This window comes from Camelus ferus, chromosome 5, assembly GCF_009834535.1.
Source record: "Camelus ferus isolate YT-003-E chromosome 5, BCGSAC_Cfer_1.0, whole genome shotgun sequence".
In the NCBI taxonomy this organism is placed as follows: Eukaryota; Metazoa; Chordata; class Mammalia; order Artiodactyla; family Camelidae; genus Camelus; species Camelus ferus.
In genome coordinates this window covers 95,318,940-95,344,459 of record NC_045700.1, presented here as the reverse complement: position 1 = coordinate 95,344,459, position 25,520 = coordinate 95,318,940, and the positions used below count along the sequence as shown (strand labels likewise).

The following is a 25,520-nucleotide window of genomic DNA, read 5'->3' as shown; positions in this document are numbered from 1 at the left end:
TTTTTAGGAAGTTGTTCTTCATCCAAAATAGTCTTATTTTGTGAGAGGCAACCTATTGTATAGGAATAAAGCACTAGGGCATGGTCAGTGCTAAAATATATTCAAATGTATGAATGCATTTATAGGAATATATTCCTACACAAAACGTTGCCTCTCACAAAATGGAATTATCATAGACAACAAATGTATAAATAGCATAATAAGTCTGTCAATCAGTAATATAGACATATTTATAAATATTGTAAATATGAAAGCGTCTTCAATTATTTTCTTCTAGTTTCCTCGTATCTTCTGAACTCCTTTCGTTCTGGGATTTACTTCTGTACGTGGTATTTCAGCCGTACGGCTGACCGTGCGTTCCAGTGCCACTTACTGGGACAACGATCTGAAATACTTCTGCTGTGAAACATCACATTTATCGGGAATTAGAACTCCCAGATGTGTGTGTGTGCCTCTGACGGGGGCTCCCGTGCTGTTTCGTTGGCTAATTTCTGTTTCCTACACCAGCGCCACTTTGTTTTCATTGCTGTAGCTTCACAGCATATTATCAGCTTCAATTTCTTCAGTAATGTCATTTGGACTTTTTTTTTTTTTTTTTTTTTTACTGTTCACTTTACAGATTTGGGGGAGAAAGGTCAACTTACGTCCCTGAGGTCTGCACCGTCCCACGTGCTCTGCCCCCACCATGCTCCCAGCCTGCCTCCTCCCCGGCCCTGCAGAGGGGCGGTCTGGGAGTCCGGCCCACCGCCCTGGCTCTGCGGGGTCTCCGGCAGGGCTTCTCCGTGCTGCACTCTCGCCCACCCTCCTGGGCACCGGTCCTCCATCTCCCGGGCAGGGGTAGCTAAGGGTCCCCAAGCAGAACTGGACACACGCACCCCACCATCCTCACTGGAGTCTGGTCCCAGGTCGGGGCGGGGGCCCAGCACCCATCCTTGCCTGTGACCCACTCCTCCACACTCCCTGTGGCTCAGGACCAGGAAAACCGCCAGGGCCCAGGGAGACCAGGGCCCGCCTGGCCCCGTGTCTGCCCACCAGGCAAGGTGGGCACTTCTCTGCTTGGGGAAGCCCGGAGCTTGCGAGGGTGGCGCTGCCTTCTCCCTGCCCAGGCCAGGAGGCTTTTATGCACTTTGTGAAAACAAACAGTACTTCCTAGAACTGTCAGGCCCCTGAGCCCTAAGAGGTCCCACACCTGGCTTTGGAACCACAAGCCCCTGGCGGGTATCTCTCAGGGCCTCCCCGCAGTGGCCAGCAGGCCCAGGCAAAGCCATGCCTTTCGTGTCCAGTCCTGTCTGTCCTCAGGACCGAGGCCTGGGCGCACCTTTCCATAAGACCTCCCCGCAGGGGTTTCTCTCACAGGAAGATGAGAGCCATCCAAACACGGAGGAGGAAGCGTCTCTGGACTTAACTGTGTGTCTGCGGCACATTCAGTAAGTGGCTTCTATCCATGAGTCGGGAATGAGATGTGAGGCCCTCCGCCAAGATGGGGACACATCAACCAGCCCTGAAGAATTAAGGGAGGTGAACAAGGGCCCCAGGACCCCCCACGTGAGCGAGAACACTCTTGAGAAGCCCCCGATGCTGAGGGGTGACCCCATCCACGGTGAACCTGACGCCCAGAGGTGGGGCTGGTGTCAGGCCACACCGACCCAGACTCCGAGCTCTCCCCAGGCCTCGTGGCCTCCTTCCCGCCAGGTTTCTTGCCTTCACCTGCGGGTTTAAGGGAAGGAACAGAACCTGTCACCAGGTGAGACCAGGGCAGAGGTCACCAGGGAGGTGGGGTCTGGCCCTGCGCCCCGGCCCTCCTCCGCCAGCGGGGATGAGAACAGGCTCGAGCCCCCGCCCCCTGCTTCCCCGAGGTGAGAGGTCAGAGTCGTGGAGCGCGTCCCACCCACAACCCCACGGTCAGTGGGGTGTGCCCCCCAGGCCAGCACGCCACCCGCGGGCGTCAGCTACAGCCCACCTGCCCCTCACTGCTGCTGCGGGACCTTCGAAACGCCGTGGTGCAGTCCGGGGACACCAGGGAGACTGGTGATGGACGCCCGTCAGCGCCTGGGCCCAACTTTGTCCTCAGGGGCCTTTCCGCCTGCAGTTCGAGGGAGGCCCAGGAGCCAGCCGTCGGGAGGGGCAGAGGGAGAGCGCCTGCTTCACCTGGGACTCACTCTCACCAGGAAAAAGCTGCACAGGCCTGAGCCTTTTCTTGAGCAGTGGGCTGGGGCCACAGGACAACCACTGGCCCAGAACCCAGCGGGCAGGCCGTCCCGGCAGAGAGAGAGGGCCGCCCGGGGCCGCCCTCCCGTGGGGGTTCTCCACAACCTCCCATGAAGGCACTGGGCAGGTTTTCAGCAAGTGTCCCTCGCGGTGTGGACCCGAGACAGAGCAGCAGCCGCTGTGTAGCGGGAGGGCAACACCTCCTCTGGGAAGCTTCTCCCCCATTCCCTGCGAGACAAAGATATCCTGCCCTCGGGGCTCTGCAGGGATGCGCCGAGACGCCCACGCCCCAGGACAGCGCCACAGGAGACGGGGTGAATCAAACCACAGACAGTGCCCCCCAAAGCCAGGCTACAAGCATCTGGCAACAAGGCCCGTTTGCTGGTGGGAGACCCAACCGCACACAGCCCACCACCAGCGCCTCGCAGCTGAGGTGCCCGCGTTCACCCAGCGACCCCACAACCTCACTCCTGGGCGGCCATCCCCAGACACACTTGCACACGTAGGAAACGATGCAAACTGGTCAGTGACTGCACAAGGCTGGGAACCACTGGGGCCAGCAACAGGGAGCAGGGCCACCCAAACAAGGAGTGTCCTCGGGGCCTCCGCTCGGCTTTGGAGGGAAGGGTGGCGTTGGGCCCACTTCACCGGAGACCGCCCAGGTGCCTGTCGCGTCCTGACCCAGGTGTTGGGCTGCACGCACGCGCACCATTGGGGTTCCTCCTCCTGCTCCTCTCAAGTGGGGACCAGCCTGGCTTCATCTTTCCATGTCCTGAGAAAATCCTTCAGTGCCTCTGCCTGCCCAGCCGTGTTCACACCCGCTGCACACTGCACAGACCCACTTCCTGCAGCTCCATCCAAACCGCTGGAATGATGTCCAACAGGCCCAGCTGGGGTTCCCTTCCGGGCAACGCCAGTTCAGAGGAGCCTTGGGGAAGGTCCTCCAACGCAAATCCAAGACACGCTTCCACGTCTCGCCCCGGGGAAACAGAAACCTTCTCGTGGTGCTGGACGCACCCTGCAAGCCCCCGCCGGGCTCTCTCACCTCGCCGTGGTGGCGGAGCTGAGGCGGCGGTGGGGCCCACACAGCTCTCCTCTCGTTCAGAGGGGCCCCATTGTCCCTTCACAGCCACGTGCCACCACTCATAGGTGTCAAATAGGGAGAGGGACCCAGTTGTTTGTCATCCAAACCAGGATATGACTGCAAGTGTGTGTGTGTGTGTGTGTGTGTGTGTGTGTGTGTGTGGTGGGGGGTGGGGGGTGAATTAATAATCATGCCTCATAAAAAGGCACGGCCGCCACTGTCCTGAGCGGATCAGGACCCGAGGCCTCTTCCGAGAGAGACGCAGCCCCGCATACAGGAGGCAATAAGCCCCGCACACCAGCGGTCACGGCGGAGTCTAGCAAGTGAGCCCCAGCGTGCACCTGCTGGCGTCACCTAGCAAAACACTGGCTTTGATGATGATTTTAAATGGCAGACTTAGGTGGGTTTTTTGGTTTGTTAAGTTGTGGTGATAGTCATGCGAAAAGTTTTCCTGAGAATAGAACAGGAAACCTGAGAGGGCAGCGGAGAACACAGCAGATGCTGTGAATGAGCTGACAGTCCGCGGCAGAAAACTGGTGCAGGCAGGATGCCCCCCGAGGTGCCCGACTCACTGGGGGCGGTGGCAAGGGGACCCCACAACCGCGGGGAGTGCTGTGCCGGCAGCAGTAGGGGCAGGGCCAGGGCGCCGGGAGCCTCGCGGGGGGAGTAGGCACCTCGACCGCACACTTGATCACAAAGCCCGTCTGGCCGGGGCAGCCTCCCCTGATTTATAGACTTCACTTTCTCCTGAACCCCATTTTCTTACCAGAAAGACCACCTTGCATGGTTTAAGAAGCTGATAATCAATCTGGAACTCAGCTTTAAATGTGGACTTGAAGACCAGTGTTACAGTTTAAAAAGCCATTTAAATGCCTGTTCCCTCTCAATTGAAAACCAGCCCTCCCACGCTCCCTCTGTGAAAACGCGTACAAGGAGCAAGGGGGCCTCCAGGGGCTCCGGCCACCCTCCTGTAAAGCCGGCATGACTGCTCTTACCAGACACTGTGCAGACAAGCACAAGAGCTTCTATTAACAAAGTGCATCACAGGACAGAGCTGCGCTCAGCGCCCCGGGGCAAGGGCTCACGCCGGGCACCGGACGGGTGGGGGTGCCGTGGGGGTGCCGGCTCTGGGACTCGCCCTCCCGCGCCTGCTGTTCTGCACCAGCCTCTGCGGGAGGCGCACAGGGCGGACAGAGGTGGGCCCCAGGGAGGCAGGACGGCGGGGGTGGGGAACAACCTCTGCTTCTCAGGGTGTGGACCAGAGCACCCTGAGCCGGGAGTGGGAATCCCTCCTGCACGGTGGCACCTGGCACGTGCCTCCCTGGAGCCCGATGCTGCTGGAAGCTCAAGCCAGCTGGTCAGTCCAAGCCCGAGACTGCTGACCTCAAGCCGCTTATTCAAAATCTGTCAAAGGTCCCACCGCCTGCCCTCCCACTCGTGCACCGCGCACCGCCGCCACGCCAGCAGACACAGCGTGGGCCGCTCAGGGAGGCTCGGGGAAGAAGGCGGGTGCATTTTAGGCGCACTTGTCAACAGAAAAGTTCCAGACCCTCAAAATCCTGAATTGCACTCAGTGTCAGTAGAAAACATCATCTCTCTTCACAGATTCCAGTTAGTACTGATTTTTAACATCGCTAGAAAACAAGTGTGACTGTCAAGGTGGGAAGCACAAATGCTAGTCTGAAATGTCAGTGTTTTCAAAGGTTGATGCCATTTCTTTTAAATATAAATTAGCATCAGCTCAACTTTTAAACTGAAATTTCTAAAGTATGACTTCAGTACTTCCTGAAAACATATAAACCAAAGTAGAGGGGAAAACTGAATAATCCCATTTGTGTATTTTATCAAAACAATACCATCAGGACTTGATGCATCTCTGATGAGACACAGCAGTGACCACACGGAGACTTTCTAAAGCTTCATGAATGATCCTAAAACTTCTGACAAATGCTTGCCTGTCTTATAAACCTTCAAACAGAAAAGGGGTGTCACAATATGAGCGAAGATAAATTTCCCTGAACTTTCTTCGAAGGAAAACAAACTGCACACATTTGAAAATACAAAAAATCCAAATGCTTATAAATGCTTTTTTCCAGGTGTGAACTGAACTGTACAACCCATACACTTAATAGAAAAAATATGTGATTATTTTTAATGATTTATATATAAAAGAAAAATAAATTTTATGATACAATTTGATAGACTACTTCATACAAAATTTTACTCACATACAATGTATGCAATTTTTTTGCAACATAAAAATTCTAGTCTTATGTACAAATTTATAAAAGGCAGACATCTTAACCTGAAGTGAAACAGGCTCCCTGTGGGGCTGCAGCGAAGTCATTCCAGCCAGGAGAAAAGAGACACAGACACGAAAAGGTGCGCAGAGGGCTGGGTCCTCCTCTCCCCCTGAAGTGCATTTGGGATCATCTGACCAGACAGACCGTCGTGGGCACCACAGGAAGGCGGGAAAGCCAGCGCTTCAACACGGCAGATCTTACGATCTGGTCTTGAACGTACTCAGCCTAGAAAACCCTACAACTATCTTTGTAAGGGATTTGTTTTGGAAATTACTCTAAGAAAAACCTAACCATGCCTCCTGTGCTTGTCTTTTGAGGAAACAACACGTTCTCAGGCAATTCTAACACTTAAGATGGCACACCTTGGGTTACATAATAAATACGGTATCTAGCAATAAAAGTATCAGGAACCAGACCTTAAGACCCGTAAGTATGTCTCCAAACTGTGAAATCCTTTATACACAAATTTAAGATTTTAGTAAGTATTTACAGTATCATACGTAGTGAAAAACTAAATATAAACAATTAACAAAAAAACTTCTGCTTTAAAAAACAACTTCCAAAAAAATAGTAACATCAAAAAACTTTGTAAATCGGTGCATTCTTTTAAGTCTTCCTTTGCGGTTTCCCCTAAGCTACCTGTCTCTCAGGTGCACAGGTGCTTACGCCTGCGCAAGGGAAAGGCATGATGCCGACGCCCCCGGCGAGCAAGCCCCTCCTCCCGCGGGAACCAGGACGCCCGCCAGCTACACTCATAGGCCCGGGGGAGACCCATGGGCAAAATGCTGAAGACAGTGAGGATACAGCCTGCGACAATCTCATGCCCAATGTCCATGAAGGCCATTATGAAACCTCCTTTTGAAATTCATGAACTTTAAGGGCTGGAAACATAAGCAAAAGATAATAGGGACCAGTAAGAAAATTACATAAAGAAGTGTCTGCAATTACAAAGAGATTAAGAGTTCACATGTACCTTATATGGGCTGATATCAACCCTTCTCAAGTGGGAAGGAGCTAAAAATACAACTCATTCCTTTTCAGGCCTCGTTCTATTTACGACGTTCGCATCAGAAAGGACAGCCATCCTTCACTCAGTGCTTGGCTTCCGGAAGTCCTGTCCCCCGGCCAGAGACTGAAATCGAGGACTCCTGCCTTGGCGTGCCAGCACCACTTACCTGCGAGAGAATTCTGGTTCAGAATGAACAGAACAGGCCTCCGCAGAAACACAAAGAACAGGCAAGTTGTAAAGAAACTCCTCACACGGGCATTTTGAAGAGCTATTTATAACTAGCGAGGGCTCCAGCTGGAGGACGGGAGGAGACGCGGCCTCTCGCACACCGAATACGCCTGGCGCTGGGAAGCTCTGCAGCTCGCTGGGGAACGTCGTCAACGGTTCGTCCTCCTCAGACGGGAACTCGAGGAGTCACGGCGTCCCCGGCTCCTGGCACTTTCCGACTGAGGACGATCGTTAGTCTTTGCAACCTGGAGCTTTCACCTTCTGGAACTCAAATTGATACTGTACACCATTTTCTGAATTTTCTCTTCATTCTTTAGAACGTTGGCCTTCACAGCGCAGATCCTGTCCTGCTGGTCTCTAACCAGCTGCTCCAGCTCCGCCAGCTCCGCCTTCAACGGCTCCACCGCAGCGTCTGTGATGCTGGCGGGAGACAAAAGCAGGGGTGCGTAAGGGTCTTTCTGTTTAGATTTGCTTCTTAATAAAACGGTGAAAGACAATGAGAGTAAATCATTCATTGCATCCAAAGAACAAGGGTAAGAACATAAACATACCAGGATAATGATACAAAGGGGAAAAATCTTCACACCTGGGAAAAATCTGTTTATTTTCACAATCCCTGCCACAAGCAAAAGTCAAGTCGAACATGAAATGTATACAAAGGAGGTTAACACTCTTAAAGGAGGGGCTGAAAGTCCCTAGTTCACGTATGCTGCCGAGAGCCCGGGGGCCATCGACACCACGAGCCCCGCCTTCCTCGCAGGGCCCCCACTTTCCTCGCAGGAACCCGGCCTCCAGGAGAGGCTCACCAGCTCCAGGGGCTTCCAGCTGAGGCCCCTCTGCCTCACGTGTTCAAGACAAGTCAGGAGGCCCTTCAGTTCCTGCGTTAAATGCTAGGAAAAGTCTAGAAATTACTTGGGAAAGCTGAGGCCAGAAGTAACCTCTCCCTTTAGGGTTCATAAAGCATATAAATACAGAATAAAATACAGCAAAAAACAGAGATAGTTTCCAACCATCATACCATAAAGCAAAATCAGGTTTCGTAAGGAAGAAACGTCTGCGGTGGCATTTTTTAACACCTTAAATCAAAATTTAAGAAGTGCTAACAAACGATCATGCCAGAAGAGGCACCGAAAGCTCTCTGTGACTTTCTACTTCTGTCAAGCTGTATATTTTAACACTTATTTAGGGGACTTTTTAAGAATAAGCAGACTAATAATAAAGAGTAGACCTTCACCATAATGTGCTTTTAATTATATGGACTTAGAGCTGTATCATTGAGTCCAATCGAGTGTTTTCTAAAACAAACTGTTAACAGGTGATATAGTTACATGCGCCACAGATTCACTGATTAAAAATAGAGAATATCAAACACTTTCCTAAAATAAATCTCTTTTTAGGGGCCATCACATTTCTGTTATGGCATCCTCTTTAAAATGGGTTCACCAGCATTTCTTTTAGAGCACAAAATTAAAATACTTTCAAATTACAAACACTTACAAAATTTGGGCGATTTCGATAAGACTGAGAGAAACTATGGTATCCAAACTGCAAAGGTTCCTATCTTTTTAAATGTCTAAATCTACTTTGTTTTTTATTTAATCAGTCTTCTTTGGGGGGTGTGGGGGAGGTAATTAGGTTTTTATTTAATTTATTTTTAATGGAGGTGCTGAGGATTGAACCTAGGGCCTTGCGCATGCTAAGCACACGCTCTACCACCAAGCGACACCCTCCCCTATTTTGTTTTTGAACAATGACTGCAGATCTTTTCTAATTGCTACGAAGAAATGCACGATATGATCTGAATGAAAAAGAAGCGTGCTTCCTTCCAGGGAGGAGGTAAGAGAGGGCCGAGAGGGAGTGGTTTCCAGGGAGCTCTCTCCCCAGGCCCCGCGCCCCGCCCCCCGCACCCCCCCTACCTCTGCTCCTTCTTCAGGGCCTCAGCGTGCTGCGTGTTCTCGGCGCGCCACAGCTGCAGCTCGTTCTGCATGGCGTCCACGTCCTCCTGGATGTAGTCCATGATCTTGCCCAGGGGGAGCGCGCTGCGGCACAGGGTCTGGGTGGACACACGGAGCCTCTCTATCTCCTTGGAGACTATGTCCTTCTCCTTCTTCCACGCCGACTCAAAGACCAGCAACTTGTCCTATAGTCAGTGGGGAGGGACGAAGAGAGAGAAACTCCCTCACTCTAAGGCAGGACGGCGCAGGGGTGGGGACAGAGCCGGCTCAGGACCCCCGGGCCAGGACGCTGTCTCAGCTCTGTGGCCGTGGGGCCCAGCCGGGTGCGCAGGTCAGCAGTGCCGGCCAGAGGCTGCTCCTGGAGGGCTGTCCGAGGGCCACACTTCTCTACGGCAGGATGTTATTTCCCAACTGACCACTTACCGCGGTTGTTACTACAGAAGCTCAAGGACCATGATGACTTTCCCCAGCAGCCTGGCAGAAAGGGGCCCTGACCCTGCACTTCGCTCCCTGAATACCCCACCTTTTCCACCTCAAACGCTGAAACCCAGTTTGCCAAGGAGGAAAGCAACCCGCACTAGAAGCAGGGGCTGGGGAGGTGGACGCGGAGGGTGCAGAGGGCGTGGCTGGCAGACCCCCGGGGCAGCAGCCAGGCTGGTGAGGGCTGGCCGGGGGCTGCGGCGCAGGGCCACGGGGGAGGGGCGCACACAGCAGCAGGTGAAGGCGATGAGGATACAGAGGTGGGAACCTCATCCAGTTTCGGCCAGGAGCTCCAGGGCTCCTTGACAAGCAATATTTAGAGTTCTCTTCATGTGAGATTTTGATACAGACATCTCTTGAGTTTCAAAAATTGATGTCAGAATCAACAAGCAGTTTCAACTGGGAAACCTTTCCTGGGAGGATAAACACCGTGTCAGAAGCTCCCCCGGCGCACCCACGCCACACGGGCTGGCTGAATGCCCCTGTTTTACCCACTTACAGCATGAGTCAGATGCGCTAAGTCATAATTAATCAACTTCTTGTTTTATTTTTACACTTGCTTTATTACGTTGCATAACCACTTGTGTCATGTCTAATTCCAGTTTCAGACTGCAGACCCCAGGAGGGCAGGAATATTTCAGACTGTAGACACCGTAAGTATCTCCCAAATGAACAGATGAAGTGAATTAGTAATTTATGTGTCAAGATCATAGTTCCACCACCTCCTGGCCTTTGGCAAACACATGGGAAGCCTTAACATAATGCCTGACACACAGTGTCAAACAGGACTAGAAGTAACAGGCAGAACTCACAGAACTAGTGAGTGAGTGCTGCAAGGCTGCGGGATACAAGGTAAACCTACAAAAACCAATTTTGTTTCCATTTGCTGGCAACAAACACATAAATACAAAAATTAAAAATACAATGCCATTTATAGTTGCTTAAAAAAAGAGAAATGCTAGGTGTAAATCTAACAAAATATGTATGTAACTTGTACACTGAAAACCACACAAAGCGGATGAAATAAGTCAAGGAGGGTCTAAACGAGAGCCAAACCGTGCTTGTCCACTGCAAGATTCAACGTAGTAAAGACGTCACTTCTGCCCAAATTGATGTACAAGTTTAACACAACTCCTGCCCAAATCCCAAACTGCAGATATGGACACGATTAGACTAAAATGTATACAGAAAGGCAAAGGAACCAGCATGGCTAAAACACTCTGAAAAAGAAGAAATGAGAGGGCGGAATCAGGCTACCCACTTCCAGGTCTTATCATTCGGCTACAGTAATCAAGACAGTGGCGCTGGCAGGGTGGACGCCCAGGCCAGTGGAACAGAACAGAGAATCCAGAAACAGATCCTCACAAACACGCCCCCTGGCTTCTGACACAGGTACCAAGCGATCCAGCCGAGGAAACACAGCCTTTCAGCATACACGGCGTGGGAGCCCCTGGACGGCCACGGGGGGAGAAAATGAACCTTGCTTGACCTATGTCCCACACCTCATACAAAAATCAACTCAGAATGGATCACAGACTTAAATATAAAGCATAGAACTATAAAACTTTTAGGAAAAGAAGTTGGAAGAAAATCCTTGGGATCTGGGGCCAAAGATTTCTCAGATTTGACATCAAAAGCGTGATCCCCTAAAGGGAAAACTGTAAGTGGACTCTTTCACAATTAAGTCCGCTGCACAAGAGACCCTGCTGAGTGGGCGGAAGACAAACTAGAGAGTGAGAGAACGCATGCTCAAAACACAGATCGGACAAAGGGCCGGTGTCTAGAATATCAAAACTCTCAAAAGCCAACGGTAAACGGCAAAACGGCAAATAATCCGATCAGAAAATGAGACCACACACAGAAACAAGCTCCAAGTGGCTTAAAGCCTTACACGTAAGACACGACACCATAAAACTCCCAGCAGAGAACACGGGCAAAACATTCTCTGACATAAATCACAGTGAAGACTTCTTAGCCCGGCCTCCCAAAGCAAAAGGCATAAAAGCAAAAATAAACAAATGGGACCTAATCAAACTTGCAAGGTTTTGCACAGCAAAGGGAATCATAAAGAAAATGAAAAGATAACCTATGAAATGGGAGAAGATATTTGCAAATGAAGCGACATACAAAGGCTTAATTTCCAAAACATACAAACAACTCATACAGCTTAATATAAAAAATAAAACCCAATCAAAAAGTGAGCAGAAGACCTAAACAGACATTTCTCCAAGGAAGACACACAGATGGCCAACAGGCACATGAAAAGATGCTCTACACAGCTAATTATCAGAGAAATGCAAATCAAAACTACAGTGAGGCATCACCTCACAGCAGTCAGAATGGCCATCATCAAAAAGTGTGCAAAGGACAAATGCTGGAGAGGGTGTGGAGAGAAGGGCGCCCTCCTGCACTGCTGGTGGGGGTGTAATTGGTGCAGCCCCTATGGAAAACAGTACGGAAGTTCCTTTAAAAACTAAAAATAGAGGTACCATATGACCCAGCAGTCCCACTCCCGGGCATATATCTGGAGAAGATACGACTCCCATGCCGTCATTTGAAAAGACACCTGCACCCCAATGCTCATAGCAGCACTATTTACAATAGCCAAGACATGGAAACAGCCTAAATGTCCATCAACAGATGACTGGATAAAGATGTGGCAATGTATATACAATGGAATACTACTTGGCCATAAAAAAGAACGAAATACTGTAATTTGCAGCAACGTGGATGGATCTAGAGATGATCATACTAAGTGAAGTAAGTCAGAGAGAAAAAGATAAATATCATATGATATCACTTATATGTAGAATCTAAAAAAAATGATACAAATGAACTTATTTATAAAATAGAAACATACTCAGAAATAGAAAACATAATTTTGGTTACCAAAGGGGAAAGGGGTGGAGAGGGATAAATTAGGAGCTCAGGATTAGCAGATACAAACTACTATACACAAAACAGATAAACAATAAGGACCTACCATATAGCACAGGGAACAATATTCAGTATCTTCTAATAACCTACAATGGAAAAAAATCTGAAAAAAGAATATGTGTGTGTGTGTATAAGACGGAATCAGTTTACTGTACACCTGCAACTAGCAGAACACTGTAAATCAACTATACTTCAATTAAAAAATAATAAATTCAAAAAAATTAGAAAATTGGCCAAAAAAAGACATTTCACCAAAGATACATAGATGGCCAACAGTCACATGAAAAGATGTTCAAAATCACTACCTACTAAGGAAATGCAAACTAGAACCACGTGAGATATCACTCCACACCTATCAGAATGGCTAAAACAAAAAGCAGTGACCACACCAAATGCTGGTAAGGATGCAGGGAAACTGTACCCCTCACTTGTGGCTGGTGGGAATGTAAAATGGCACAGGTGCTCTGGAAACTAGTTTGGCTGTTTCTTTAAAAACTAAACGCGCAACTGTCATACAACCAAGTAGTCGCATTGCTGGGCGCTTATTCCAGAGCAGTGAAGCCACGCTCACGTAAGAACCTGCATAGGTTTGCTTGTACAATCTTTATTCAAAGCGGCCAAAAGCTCGACAACCAGGTGCCCTTTAACAGGTGAAGAGCTAAATAAACGAGACTACCTTCATATTGTGGAATACTACTTGGTGACGAAAAGGAATGGACTGCCGAGTCACACAGCAACCCGGACAGACCTCCAGAGAGCTTTGCTGAGTGACAGCTACCAATCTCAAACTTTATGTGCTGCATGATTCCATTTATAACGTTCTTAAAATGATAAAATTATAAAAACAGAGAACAGATTAGTGGCTGTCAGGGGTTCAGGACGAAGTGGGCTGGCAGACAGGCAGTGGGTGTGGTTATAGAAGGGCAACAAGAGGGACCCTTGTGATGATGGAGAAGTTCTGTATCTTGACTGTGTCAAGGTCATATTCTGGCTGTGATACCGTACTCGGTTCTGCAGGATGTTAGCAGTGGGAAAACTGAGTCAAATGTCCCTGGGATCTCTCTATTATTTCTTACAACTGCATCAGAATCTACCATTATCTTAAAATAAGTTTAATTAGAGAAAAAAAGGTAGTGGCTATAAAAATGCCTTTAAAATAAAATGCTAAATAACTAAAAGAATTGGTATAATAATAAACTACTTTCCAGGAAAAACTGTATTGTCTTTATAATGTTGACTGACTTAGTTGATAAATTTTAAATTCTGTTTAAACCCATTCACAATGATTAAGTAATTCATATGTATTTGGTATCGTGTTGACTCTAACACAAAACTGTTTAGGGTATAGAACTTAGGGTGGAGACTAACATACATAAATGTCTTATAAAATTGGCAAGTCACAATGTGGATGAAGACACTAAGGTGTCATCTGCCAAACCCCTTCATATTTCTGTGCCACAGAACCACATAGAATCTGGAACACTAATCTTAAAGTTTTTCATTTTACTTTTAAGAGGCTAAGAATTTAAAACAAGATACATTTGGGCTAAGATTATGATAGTCAGGAGAAGCTTTTAGTGTTGCTGCAAACACGCTGCTGCAAAATTACCTAAATTCTGGCATTTTTCAGACTTTCATTTAAACTGGAGCAGCGGGTGGGGTGGGAAGTCAAGCTCTGACCGTGTGCTTTAGAGAGCGCACCCCATGACAGCAGGCTCCGCTTTACGCACAGCTCGTCCTGCGCGCCAGCGACTTCCCTGCAAACACAGCCATCATAAACCCTCATTTTACAAACTTAGTATGTACAGCAAAATTTGAGAATCTACCACCATGCTCACCACACAGGACTCAGTCCCATGAAATAGGCTTAATTTCTGAAAACAGAAGACCGAAAAGTAACGAAACTACGTCACTATAGAAAACCGCACCCAACCCCCCAGAACCCGGAGCACCTGCGGTCGGGAACGCGTGCTCCGCAGGGACAAGCCCGCCAGCCCAGCCTCACCGCCTCCTCACTTCACAGCCTCAGGAGCTCAGCTCGACCTCTGTGCACCTCGGCTTCCTCACAGTAAAGTGGAAATAATAATATTTATCCTGCAGGTGAGATTAAATGGGATAATACAAAATAAGCACCTCCGCACCTCGCACACAGTGACCCTCCATAAACGGCCCCGCCCGGCAGGCGCGCTGGGCATCCGGCGCACGGGCAGAAGCACGCGGAGGTGCGTCCACGAAACTAGATCTGAAATCACTAGGTCACGCTGGGGACCCTGGCCACGACGTCAGTTCCTGCAGGTGACCCAGGGGGTGGCAGCTGTGTGTGCGTCACAGGGACACAGGTTCGCCCTCCTGCGCCTCCTGCCTCCTACCCGGCTGGCCTTCCCCCTGAGGCTGCAGGCCATTGACTCAGCTGGTTTCCGGCGGGAAGGCCTCAGGCATGAGCTTCAGCATTGGGCTGGCATTGGGCTGGCCGCCTCTCACGTGCGCTTCAGAAGCAGCGATTTCCCAAGATTTTCCAGGTGAGCAGCGACTTACTTGGGGGACCTGAATTATTCACATTTACCACACACACACTTGTCTCCAGAAACGTGGGCGCTGATGTTCACAGTGACTTCTAAATGTATAATTATTCATTACAACACATACACATAAAAACTATTGACCTGAGAGGTCTGTTTCTTTATGTTTCAATTGCAATGCTTTGGGAGGAAAAGGGACTATTCCTTTTATTAAAATAATGTTGAAAAGCCTGACTGACCCTCAGTAACTGCCAGCAGCCTCTCAGAAGCAGGACTCAGGTTCCACAGGGAGCTGGTGGCACCTGCCCACAGCCGCACCTGCCGCAGGTCCTCGGGGCACGAACACCCCCATGCGGGGCCCCAGCCTCCAGCAGCAAACCCAGTAAACAGAAGCCTGGTTCCCTGGGAGGGTGGACAGTAAATCCAAGAGTGCGAGTATCTGCTGTAAACAGCACCCTCTCCTGCGGCCTCAGGAAGCGATCTATAGACCCGCTGCCAGAAGCCCAGGAACGCCCGCGTCCAGGCTACACGGGCAGAGCAGAGGCCGACAGGATCTCTGAGGGGCCTGTTCACCCGGGAAGACTCCGCCGTCAAACCTCTCAGTAACCCACGCGTGCGTCTCCAGTGTGGGTCACCCTGGGCGTCCTGAACACACAGTGAAACGGTCTGTAACCAAGCACTTGAACGGTTTACACACATAACAAAAAAGCACCTAAGACAGGAGTGGACAGTTTAACAAACTGATGAAGTGACAACTGCAGCCATCACCTGGGTCAGGAAAGCAAACCGCGCCCGGGTCCCCAGCGCCCGAGGTCGCAGTCAGGCTGCCGACCTCGGTGACCGAGTCCAGGTGAGCGTGACGGGCTCCGCTGCTGGCCGACCCGCGTGCCCGTCCCGCCGACAGGGGACGCTGGGATCGCGGGGGGCACGGCCGCGGGTCTGCCCCGTCGGCTCAGCACCGTGCTCAGGAATCGGCAGTGGTTACAGGCACGTGTGTCGGCTCGTTCGCGCTGCTGGACGGGTATTTCACGCCGCTGACGGGCACGGGCACTCCTGGTCTGGGGCTACCACAAACAGTGCAACCTTGAATCGCCTCACGCATCTGTCCCAGGGCACCAGGCTCAGGCTCCTCCAGGTGGGCAACAAGTGGTGGCACCGCTGCGTCCAACGGCACAGCGCCTCCAACCGTGACACGTGTCACGCGCGTTTGCAGAATGCTTTGTACCGACTACATCAAATAATCTTCATCAGCCAGTATTTTACGTCTCAGTTATAACACCGACTCCCACGGCATTTCTACCATCCGACAAGCGCAGGTCACACCCGCTGAACCCTGGCAGCAGAAAGAAAACCGCTGCCCCAAGTCAGGGGCATCCTGTTAGAAGGAAACCTTCCTGATGGTAAAATCTGCTCGTGCAGCAACTACAGATAAGACATAAACAGAGCAGGAAGCTCTGAGAAAGTCCATGTGAGAAACTACATACTGTGAGGTTAACTGCCCAGCCTGGGGCCAGACAGATGAGGGGCGACACCCCGCCGCTGGGACTCACTGTCTCCGTAACCTTGGACAAAGCAACTCTTGTGCCTCAGTCTCCTGACCTAGGGAATGGGGATAACACCTCTCTCATAAATTATCGGGAGGGTTAAATAAAGTGACGCCTGCAGCTCCTCAGTGACAACACGCGCTCTCTCATGTCAGCTGTTGTTATAATTATCACATTGTCCACGGGGAAGGATACCCGACGGGTAACTTCTGTAGGAGAAACAGAGCATACAAGGAGCGACTTAGCACCCGGCGCAGAGGAAATCAAAAGATCATTCAATGTTAGCTACTTCTACGAACATTCGCGTCCCCGGAAAGGAACAAGGGACTCCCGGGAACCGTGTGTCAAGGAAGAGTGAGGAGGCTCGGCATGAGGCCCCGTGGCGTCCCTGCAGCTGGGCCCAAAGGCCAGTGAACAGAGCAGAGGAGACACACCTTCGCACTGGCCATTCTGACCGACCTGAAAAACGGAGATAATTTTAAGCTCATCACACAGAGAACTGATCATCTGGGCACTATCAAAGCAAGCGACAGGGAAATGCAAGACTCAATTCTCTGCTAAAATGATCCCTTCTCTACTTAGAGCACGAAAGTAAATAAGAACTCAGCATCACAGGCCTAGAGCTAGTCCCTTCCAACATTTTTATAAAAGACTATTCTCACACATCTATTCTTTCAGATAAACTTCAGAATATTCTTTGCCAAATTCCAAAACAACCACTGAACGTTTATTGCAATTGCATTAAATTTACAATTTGAGAGAAATTTTCTCTCTCATTGAGTTTCGATCCAGAAAGACAATGTCTCTCTAGACTTTTCCCAGGCCTTTTATATTTCTTGGTAAAATTCTGTGGCTTCTCAATACACTTACTGTAAATTCTTGTTAAATGCACGCTTTTGTTTCCGGGTCTGAGGGGGAACTTGAGACACACTGTCTCCAACTGGCTATTGCTGACACACAGGGAGAACACCCACTTTGGTGTATTGGCTTTGTCACTAACCATCTCATAAATTTTTTTAATAGTTTTAACCTTTAGGGGGTTGATTCACTTGATAGACTGCTGTCACCTTCAAATGATGACGACCCCGCCTCCTCCTTTCTGGAAGTAAGCCTCATTTTCTCCTGCACTGGCTGGGCCCGCCCAAGGAGCTGAGCAGGGCTCCATTTCTCGTCCTTGCTCCTGAGTCCCGGGGAGATGCCCACAGCCCCTTGCCGCCGCCGCCACTGCCGCCGCCGCCGCCGCCGCCGCCGCCGCGCTCTGGCGGCCCCTCCTGTGGTCAGGAAGCACCAGTGTGTCCCTAGTTCAGTGCCAGGTTTTAGTCACAATGGATGCTGAATTTTATAGGTACCATTTATTCTTAAGAGGTAACACTTACCAGTGGTTTATTTGGTTCAAGAACAATTTCTTGGTTAAGCATAAGGTAAGCAAGCTAAGTTTACAGGATGCTACAACAACTGATTCGAGTTTTTTCTTTAACTGAAACAACTGGCTCTTTCTGGATGTGGCAGCACAAATGAAGGAGAAACACTGACGATTACAGAAATAGATAAATACATACTCATCAACCCGGGACAGAGTTTTCAACCCTAGGGTGTACTCTATTTCACTATTAATCATTTAATAAAATACATGCTTTCAAAAAAATTAGATTATTTGAGATAAGATATTTTATTTGTAAGACTGCCACCCACGGATCCTCCGGCTGGCCCACGGGCGCCCCGTCACTCAGCGTGCCTCACCCACGCACACTCCCAGCCTGTGGCTGGCTCCCCGTGTGCAATGCCCACGGTGGTCAGAGGGAGTTCTGACAGACGGCCGGTGAGCAGAAAGCCAGCCTGAGTCTGCAGGCAGGGAGAGACCACAACCTTCAGCATTAGCTCTGCCCTCGGGAAAAGATAGGGAGGCTGTCAGCAGCCAGCCTGGCACCTGCAGGAGCCAGAGAAGGCATCTGAGCTCAGGAATTCTGCCCCAAGAGGGAGCGAGAAGCCCGGGCCAGGCGTCGCCTCAGGACATGTGCGGAAGCCTTGGAAGCCCTAGCAGGGCTGACGGAGACATTTCTCTCCCAAATCAGTCAGTAAAGACTGGAGGAAGCGACTGCAACCTCAAATGTGAATTCAGCAACATAAGACTCAAGGTGCATGAAAAATCAAGAAAGCACGACATTACCAAAGGATCACAAAAGCCTTCCAGTGACCGACTCCAAAGACAGGGGGATCTGCGATTTACCTGCTGAAGAAGCCAGAAAAGCGATTTTAAAGTTCGATGAGCTGCAAGAAAACACAACTCAACGAATCAGGAAAATAACACATGGAACAATGAGAAGTGCGACAGAGACAGAAGTCATTTTTTAAAAAGAACCAGACAGGTTCTGCAGCTGAAGGCTACAATGAATGAAATGAAAACTAGGACAGAGCGTCAACAGCAGAGCGGCTCAAGCGGGAGAAGAATCTGCAAAGAGGACGACAAGACCTCAGAAATTACCCAGCCCGGGGGGAAGAGAGTGAGAAAGTGAAGAAAGCCCCCGCGACCACTGGAAACCATCAGGAGAAGCAGCCTACGAGTTACTGGGCTCCCAGGAGAAAAGAAAGAGAAGGGGCAGAAAGCTTATTTACAGAAAAAATGGCTGAGGACGCCCCAAGTCTGGACGCGACCTGGACATCCACGTGCATGAAGCTCATCGCTCACCTCACAAACTCAACCTAAGGGGATCTTCTCTAAGACACAGTATAATAAAACTGTCAAAAATCAAAGACAAAGAGAGAAAAGCAGCTTATAACTTCCAGCTTTCCCATAAAGCAATCAGCAGATTTATCAGCAAAAACCTCACAGGCCAAGAAAGAGTGGGGCAAAACGTTCAAAGAGCTTGGAGAAAAAACTGCCAACCAAGAACACTCTATCCAGCAGAGCTGTCCTTCAGAAATGAAGGAGAGACTGAGACTTCCCAGACACGCAAAAGCTGAGGGAGTTCATCACCACTAGACCTGCCTCACAAGAAATGCTGAAAGGAGTTCTTCAGGATGCTAATTAGTAACATGAAAACATAAGAACATTACAACACACTGGTAAAGGAAGAATACAGTCAAGTTCAAAACATTCTAATACTGTAATATGATGGTACATCACGTAAAAGAGGTAGATCATAAAATCAAAAACATAAAAACGGGGAGCAAAAGGACAGAGTATTTGTATGCAATTGAAGGTAAGCTGTTATCAGTGCAAACCAGACTGTTACACCTGCAAGATGTTTTATGCAAGCCTCACAACCATGAAGCAAAGACCTTCAGTAAAGAGACAAAATAAAGTGAAGAGAATCTAGGCATTCCACTATGGAAAACCATGAATTCACAACGGCAGGTGGAAACAGGAGCGACAAGACAGCCAGAAACAACAGTCCTTGCCTATCAATAATTACTCTACATGTAAATGGATTAAATTCCCCAATCAAAAGACACAGAGTGGATCCAGCAATCCCACTCCTGGGCATATATCTGGAAAAGACAAAAATTCTAGTTTGAAAAGATACATGCACTTCGATGTTTACAGCAGCACTATTTACAACAGCCAAGACACAGAAACAATCTGAGTGTCCATCGACAGACAAATGGATAAAGATGTTGTGATACACACATACACACACACACACACACACATATATAGACAGTGGAACATTACTCAGCCATGTAAAAGGAAGAAACCCTGCCATTTGCAACAACACAGATGGACCCTGTGGTAATTATGTTAAGTGAAATATGACAGACAGAGAAAGACAAATATTATATATGCTATCACGTATATCTGGAACCTCAAAAAAAAACCTCATAAAAAGAGGTCAGACTTGTGGTTACCAGAGGTGGGGGGGTGAGGGAAGAGGATCTGGGAGGAAGGTGGTCCGACGACATGGACTTCCAGTTGCAAGACAGGTGAGCACAAGGAACGGGATGCGCCACATGACAACTACAGCTAACACTGCTGTACAGAGTACATGGAAGTTGTCAGGACAGACGATCCTAAGAGTTCCCATCACAGGGGAAAATGTCTTCCTTTTCTGCGTCTTTGTGAAGTGACGGTGTGAACTCCCTCTGGTAATGGTCTCACAATATATTTCAGCCAAATCACTGTGTGGTGCCCCTTAGAAGCACACAGGGCTGTGTGTCAGCTACATCTCAATAAAGCCAGGGGGGCAGGCCCAGAGCAGCCGAGTAGACTGAAAAACAAGGCTCAAGTATCTGCTGTTGACAAGAACCTCACTCCAGCTTTAAAAGCACAGAGCCTCTAAGCGAAGGGGTGGGAAAAGATATTTCACAGAAATAGGAAGCAAAAGAGACCAGGGGGATCTATGCTTGTTATCAGACAAAACAGACTTTAAGTCAAACCCTGTAAGAGACCAAAAAAGAGCATTATATAATGATAAAGGGGTCAATTCATCAAGCGATGATAACAATCATAAATACATATGCCCCAACACTGGGCACCTAAATATAGTAAGCAAGTACTAACAGGACAGAAGGAGAGAAACTCCTGGGCTCAAGATGCCCCACCTGGCCCAGAAGTTCCACAGCAACAGAATTCCGAAAACATACCAAGCATCCTGCTGAGTCCTGGCACTGTGGTGAGAAAACCAGTGACCACTTTGTAAACAGGACCAACGACTCTGGGAGTTCCCTCAGAGAGCCAGAGGCACCAGGCTCATCAGACTGAGAAAACCGGCATCAAGCAGTCCGGGGAACTCAAATCCAGGGAAGACACCCCAGGAAGGGCCCCTGCTCCATGCATGCATCTCCAAGGCTCCAGCACGCACATTGAAGCATCAACTAATAAATCTCAATGAATTTCAAAGTTATTAACATCCTCTTATGTCATTTTCATTACTCCTCACATTTCTCTAGTCTCCTTACCATTCTCTGCTTGTCACTTGGATTTTTCAGGAGCTCAAAGATTACAAAGGTATGTCCAGGCATTTCTTATAATACACTCTTAGGATGATCTCACCTTGGGGCAGGGGGCAGAGCCACGAGGTAAGAGGGTAAACTCGGAGTCGGCGCCAACAAGCAACAGTCCTTGCTCCTGACACAGCACCTGGGCAGACGCACCCCGTGAACAGGCCCACGCCTCGCACGTCAGCAAGAGGAGGAAGCTCTAGCTGGCGCGCTTGCAGGCCACCGGGCAGGCAACTGTGCGTGTTTCCTATTGGTTAGGAAGACGCTTCCAGATCTGCCCAACCCCACTGCTCCACAGCTCCCTGCACAAATGAACCAGGTCCAAGAGGACACTGCTGCCACCCAGGGGCGGGGAGCAGACAGGCTCCCTCCTCCCCAGGCATTAAGACCCAGCTCTTCTGAGGGTTTGATATGATCCGTCCTTGTGCGTAGGAACCAGCAGTACAAGTTAAGCAGCTTCCTGCTTCGTTCTCCCAAGAACAGCGACAACCTGGAGCAGAAGCTCTAAGGAACCATCTCACTGCTGGCTGTGCACTGGAGTCACCTGGGGAACTTTTTAAACATACCCATGCCGGGATCCTGCCCAAAGATCAACCTATGGATCTGGGGCAAGCCCAGCACGGATATTTAACAGAAACTCTCTGGACGGGTCTCATGCACAGACTGCTCTGGGCAGGTGGACCTTGAGCAAATTTCGAAGGACACGAGGTTCTAAAGTTCACTTGCCTTGCATTTTCTAATCACCTTCCATGCTGTAGGCACCGGAGCACACGAGCCTGAGTTTAATAATACACCTTACAAGTGATTTTCTCTTGTCACTATCATCTCTGGAAATGACCATTAGGACTATTAAATTGTTTTGCTTTTCCTTTCCATCCCTCTCTTAACTAACTGAATTTGCTATTTTTAATGCCTTGCTAAAATACTTATCATTTTCTATTGAGTCTATTGCTCTAAAATTTCCCTATAATTCTAGCTCGAGTTTTTTTTTTTTAAGTATTTAGCCTTCTAAATTCTTACCATATTTAATAGCTCTAGAAATACCAGATAAAATAATCACACCCAAGTTAACCATTAATCCTAAAAGACAGTCAATGGGCAATATGAAACCCACTGAATTCCATGGTTGGCACGTGAACTGGAGAAAAAATAAACACTCGAACCTGTAAGTAGAAGTAGCCAGGATATCAGAGGTCTTCAGCAGAAAATAAATTTCTCAGAATGAATGATGAACGTAAGGAGTGTGCCCAAGGAAGTGCAAAGGGAAATTCAAACAAAGGGCAGTCGGGTCCCAGACGCCCTAGAGGGGTGAGGCTGAGGGAAGAGCCTGCAGGGGGCGCCCCACACACACCGAGGCAGACGCCAGGAGGCTGTGCTTCAGCTGGGCTCCTCCGTGTCCAATTCAGGCTGCAAGTACATCTACAACTTCAGTTAGCGGTTGATGCCATGAAGAAAATAAAGTCGGGTCAGACGGGTGGTGGTTGGATGGAGGACCAGTGTAGCCGGGAAGTCCCCTCTGAAGAGGCAACCTGAGTAGGGACAAGCAAGGTCTCGGACTGTGTGCCATGGGGTTGTCTGTGACGGGTCCGCTGGGGCCCACCGGGCCCCGGCTAACTGTGGCCCCCGCACAGACGGGGGAGGGGGAGGGCGGGGAGGCTGAGCCAGGGGGAAACAAGCCCCTAAATTTGCACCAACAAGCGCTGCTGACCTCTTCTCCATGGATAGCCGCCGAGGAGCGAGTGCAGAGAAGCCACGGCTCTGGGTCCCGCCGAGCCCCCCGCAGGGCAGCTGCACCCAGCCTTGGCCCCAGGGCTTCCCAGGCGGAAGCAGCAAGCTGAGTCCTGTGTGGAGGAGGAGGACCCACCACCCAGGCCTCCTACTACGTGCCCTGCAGGCAAGAGCACAGGAACCCAGGATGTCAGTGGCCACCGACCCCGGAACCCTGTGAGCTCCCAGCCACTGGTTCTCAAGTTGTCCTCCAATAAGAAGTGAGGACACTGCCTGCTTCTGACCAGCAGCCCTGGGGAGGCGAGCCCCCAGAAGGGACCGACCTCTGTCCAAGAGGGAGGAAGGGCACCCAGCCTCAAGTTTCCGTCAGACCTCCTGCAACCAGATCACTCCTCTGTTACACTGTTCTAGGGCACAGGAAAAAGTAAATTTTATAAAACCAACAGAATCTTGACTCCAACACGTAATGACAACACGCAGACACTCACATGTGCACGAAAACTCCAGGTTAATGTCACCTGAGCATAGATATAAGCTATTTTTAAATGTTAGTAAATTGAATATAATTTTGCATTGGATAAATAATAGTCTATGACCAAACAAAGGTTATTTTAGGAAAGTAAGAATTGCTCAACATTAGGAATTCTATTAATATATGGTCGCCTCAACCATTGCCCAAAAGACAGGGCCGGTGAGACTGCAGCCTCCAGCCTGCAGGCTGGCCCATCGCCTGTTTTTCCTACAGCCCCTGAGCTAAGAATAGTTTTTACTTTTTTAAATAGTTGAGAAAATATTTAGAGAATAATATTTTGTGACACACACGAAAGTCCTATAAAGCTCACATTTCGGTGTCCATAAATAAAGGTGTGCTGGAGACCAGCCACACACACCTGCGTGTTGTCTACGCGGCTCCCGCACCACAAGGGCCGCAGTGAGTACTGGCCCATGGCTGTCCCAGCCCCAAGCATCTCCCACCTGGCCCTTCACAGGAAAGGTGTGCTAACCTCCGCTGCAGGGAACCCAGCGAGGGCCCCACGCACAAGGTCCTCCCCACCTGGCAGAGGCAGCGTCGCAGAGCAGTGTGGAGGGGAGGAAAAACCGGCGGGAGACGCAGCTCGGCACAACACAGGAAAATCAGCTCCAGGTGGATGAGGGCTCAAATGTCAAAACAAAGCTTTACATTTTTAAAAAGAATAAATTATCTTTCTGACCTTAGAATAGAGAAGAATTTAACTAAGACACAAAAAGCTCTAATGGTAAAAGACTGAGAAATCTGACTAGATTAAAATTAAGCATAAGTAATCAAAAGACACCTTAGAGAAAGACAAGAGAAAAAGTTTTGAATAAATGATGATTTTAATGTGGTTTTACCTCCCCTGAGCCCTCTACCCCTATGATCTATTACTGTGTTATTTTTCTATAAAACTGATTTTTTGAAAACTGGTTTAGGACTTTTGCATTCAACTCTGTAGTGACAGTTATACCAAATTCTGTTTGCTTAACTGGTTTTAATGCTCAATTTTAATTTATTTTGTTCATACTAATACTGCCCAATAGAAACATGTGAGCCACATATATAATTTAACATTTTCAATTTAACTAGTTTCATTAAAAAAGGAAAAAGAAATAGGTGAAGTTAATTTCAGTAAGTTTTACTTAACTCAACATATCCAAAATAGTGTTTCAACAGGTAGTCTTTATAAAAACTACTAACAGGGTATTTTGTGTCTTCTTTTCCTTCCAGGCTTCTAGCCCACTGTGCGTTTCACACGCGCAGCGCACCGCAGTCGCCCAGACGCACGTCCCACGAGCGGCCCCTGCGCTGGCCGGGTCCCCCGTCCCCCGCCCCCCGGGTGTAGGCTGGGGCTGCTTGCTGCTGTCGGCTTTTTGACCCCTTAGTTGTCCAGACAGACTGTAGGTAATCTTTTTTTTCCAAGAAGGATCCAAGAGTAGCATTTTTTTTTATTATCTGCATTATCCGGGTATGTCTTTAAATATTTCCACATATGAGACACCATCCTGACTAAATAATGAAAATCTTGGGTCAGTCTGCTTCTCTCCAAGCGCCGTAGCTACCACTCCATTTTCTCCAGGCACACACGGCTGCTGAGAAGTGGAAAGGGAAATCTGACTCTGGTTCCTTTGAAAAGAACCTACTGTTTCTCGCCCTACAATGTACCTATAGAATACTTTTCCAGTTTTTTGGTTTTTTTTTTAAAGCTTGATCCCAGCAATACTGCCAATATTATGAGTTCTCTCTTTACCCAGAACATAGAAGCCCTTTTAAGTGCAGGCTCACCGCAGGTTAAGCTTCTTGCTTTCGTGAAAATACCAAAGCACCTCTAAAAAAGCATATTTTTATATTCAGCATTACATTAATCTAGGTCAGAAAGCTATTTAAGCTTCAGTCCTATCACACTGTACTTGGAAATCTGTATTACTGGCCAAACTACAAATTTCCAAGCTGTGGCAGAAAACCACAGAGAGACAGGGCTGTGCCCGCCCAGGCCTCTGCACCGGGGGCTTCAGAGGAGGGGCTGAAGCGCCACCCAAAGTGCTCCTCCTGGTTTATCACTCCTCCCTCCCG

At 49.0% G+C, this 25,520-nt stretch overlaps 1 protein-coding gene across 7 annotated transcripts in view; it reads right to left on the bottom strand.

Moving 5' to 3' along the window:
- Positions 1-5,417: 5,417 nt before the first annotated feature.
- Positions 5,418-25,520, bottom strand: part of TRAF3IP1 (TRAF3 interacting protein 1) — a 59,446-nt gene continuing 39,343 nt past the window's right edge. For 6 of the 7 annotated variants that reach the window (XM_032480670.1, XM_032480664.1, XM_032480665.1 and 3 more), the window contains 2 exons: positions 8,749-8,972; positions 5,418-7,252 (listed from right to left, as the gene is read on the bottom strand). In XM_032480670.1, the coding sequence (XP_032336561.1) occupies positions 7,087-7,252; positions 8,749-8,972 (390 nt within the window). In that variant the 3' untranslated portion in view covers positions 5,418-7,086. Of the gene's footprint in view, positions 7,253-8,748; positions 8,973-14,156; positions 14,299-25,520 lie in introns of those variants that run through there. The other variant, XR_004320194.1, reaches the window with a different exon arrangement.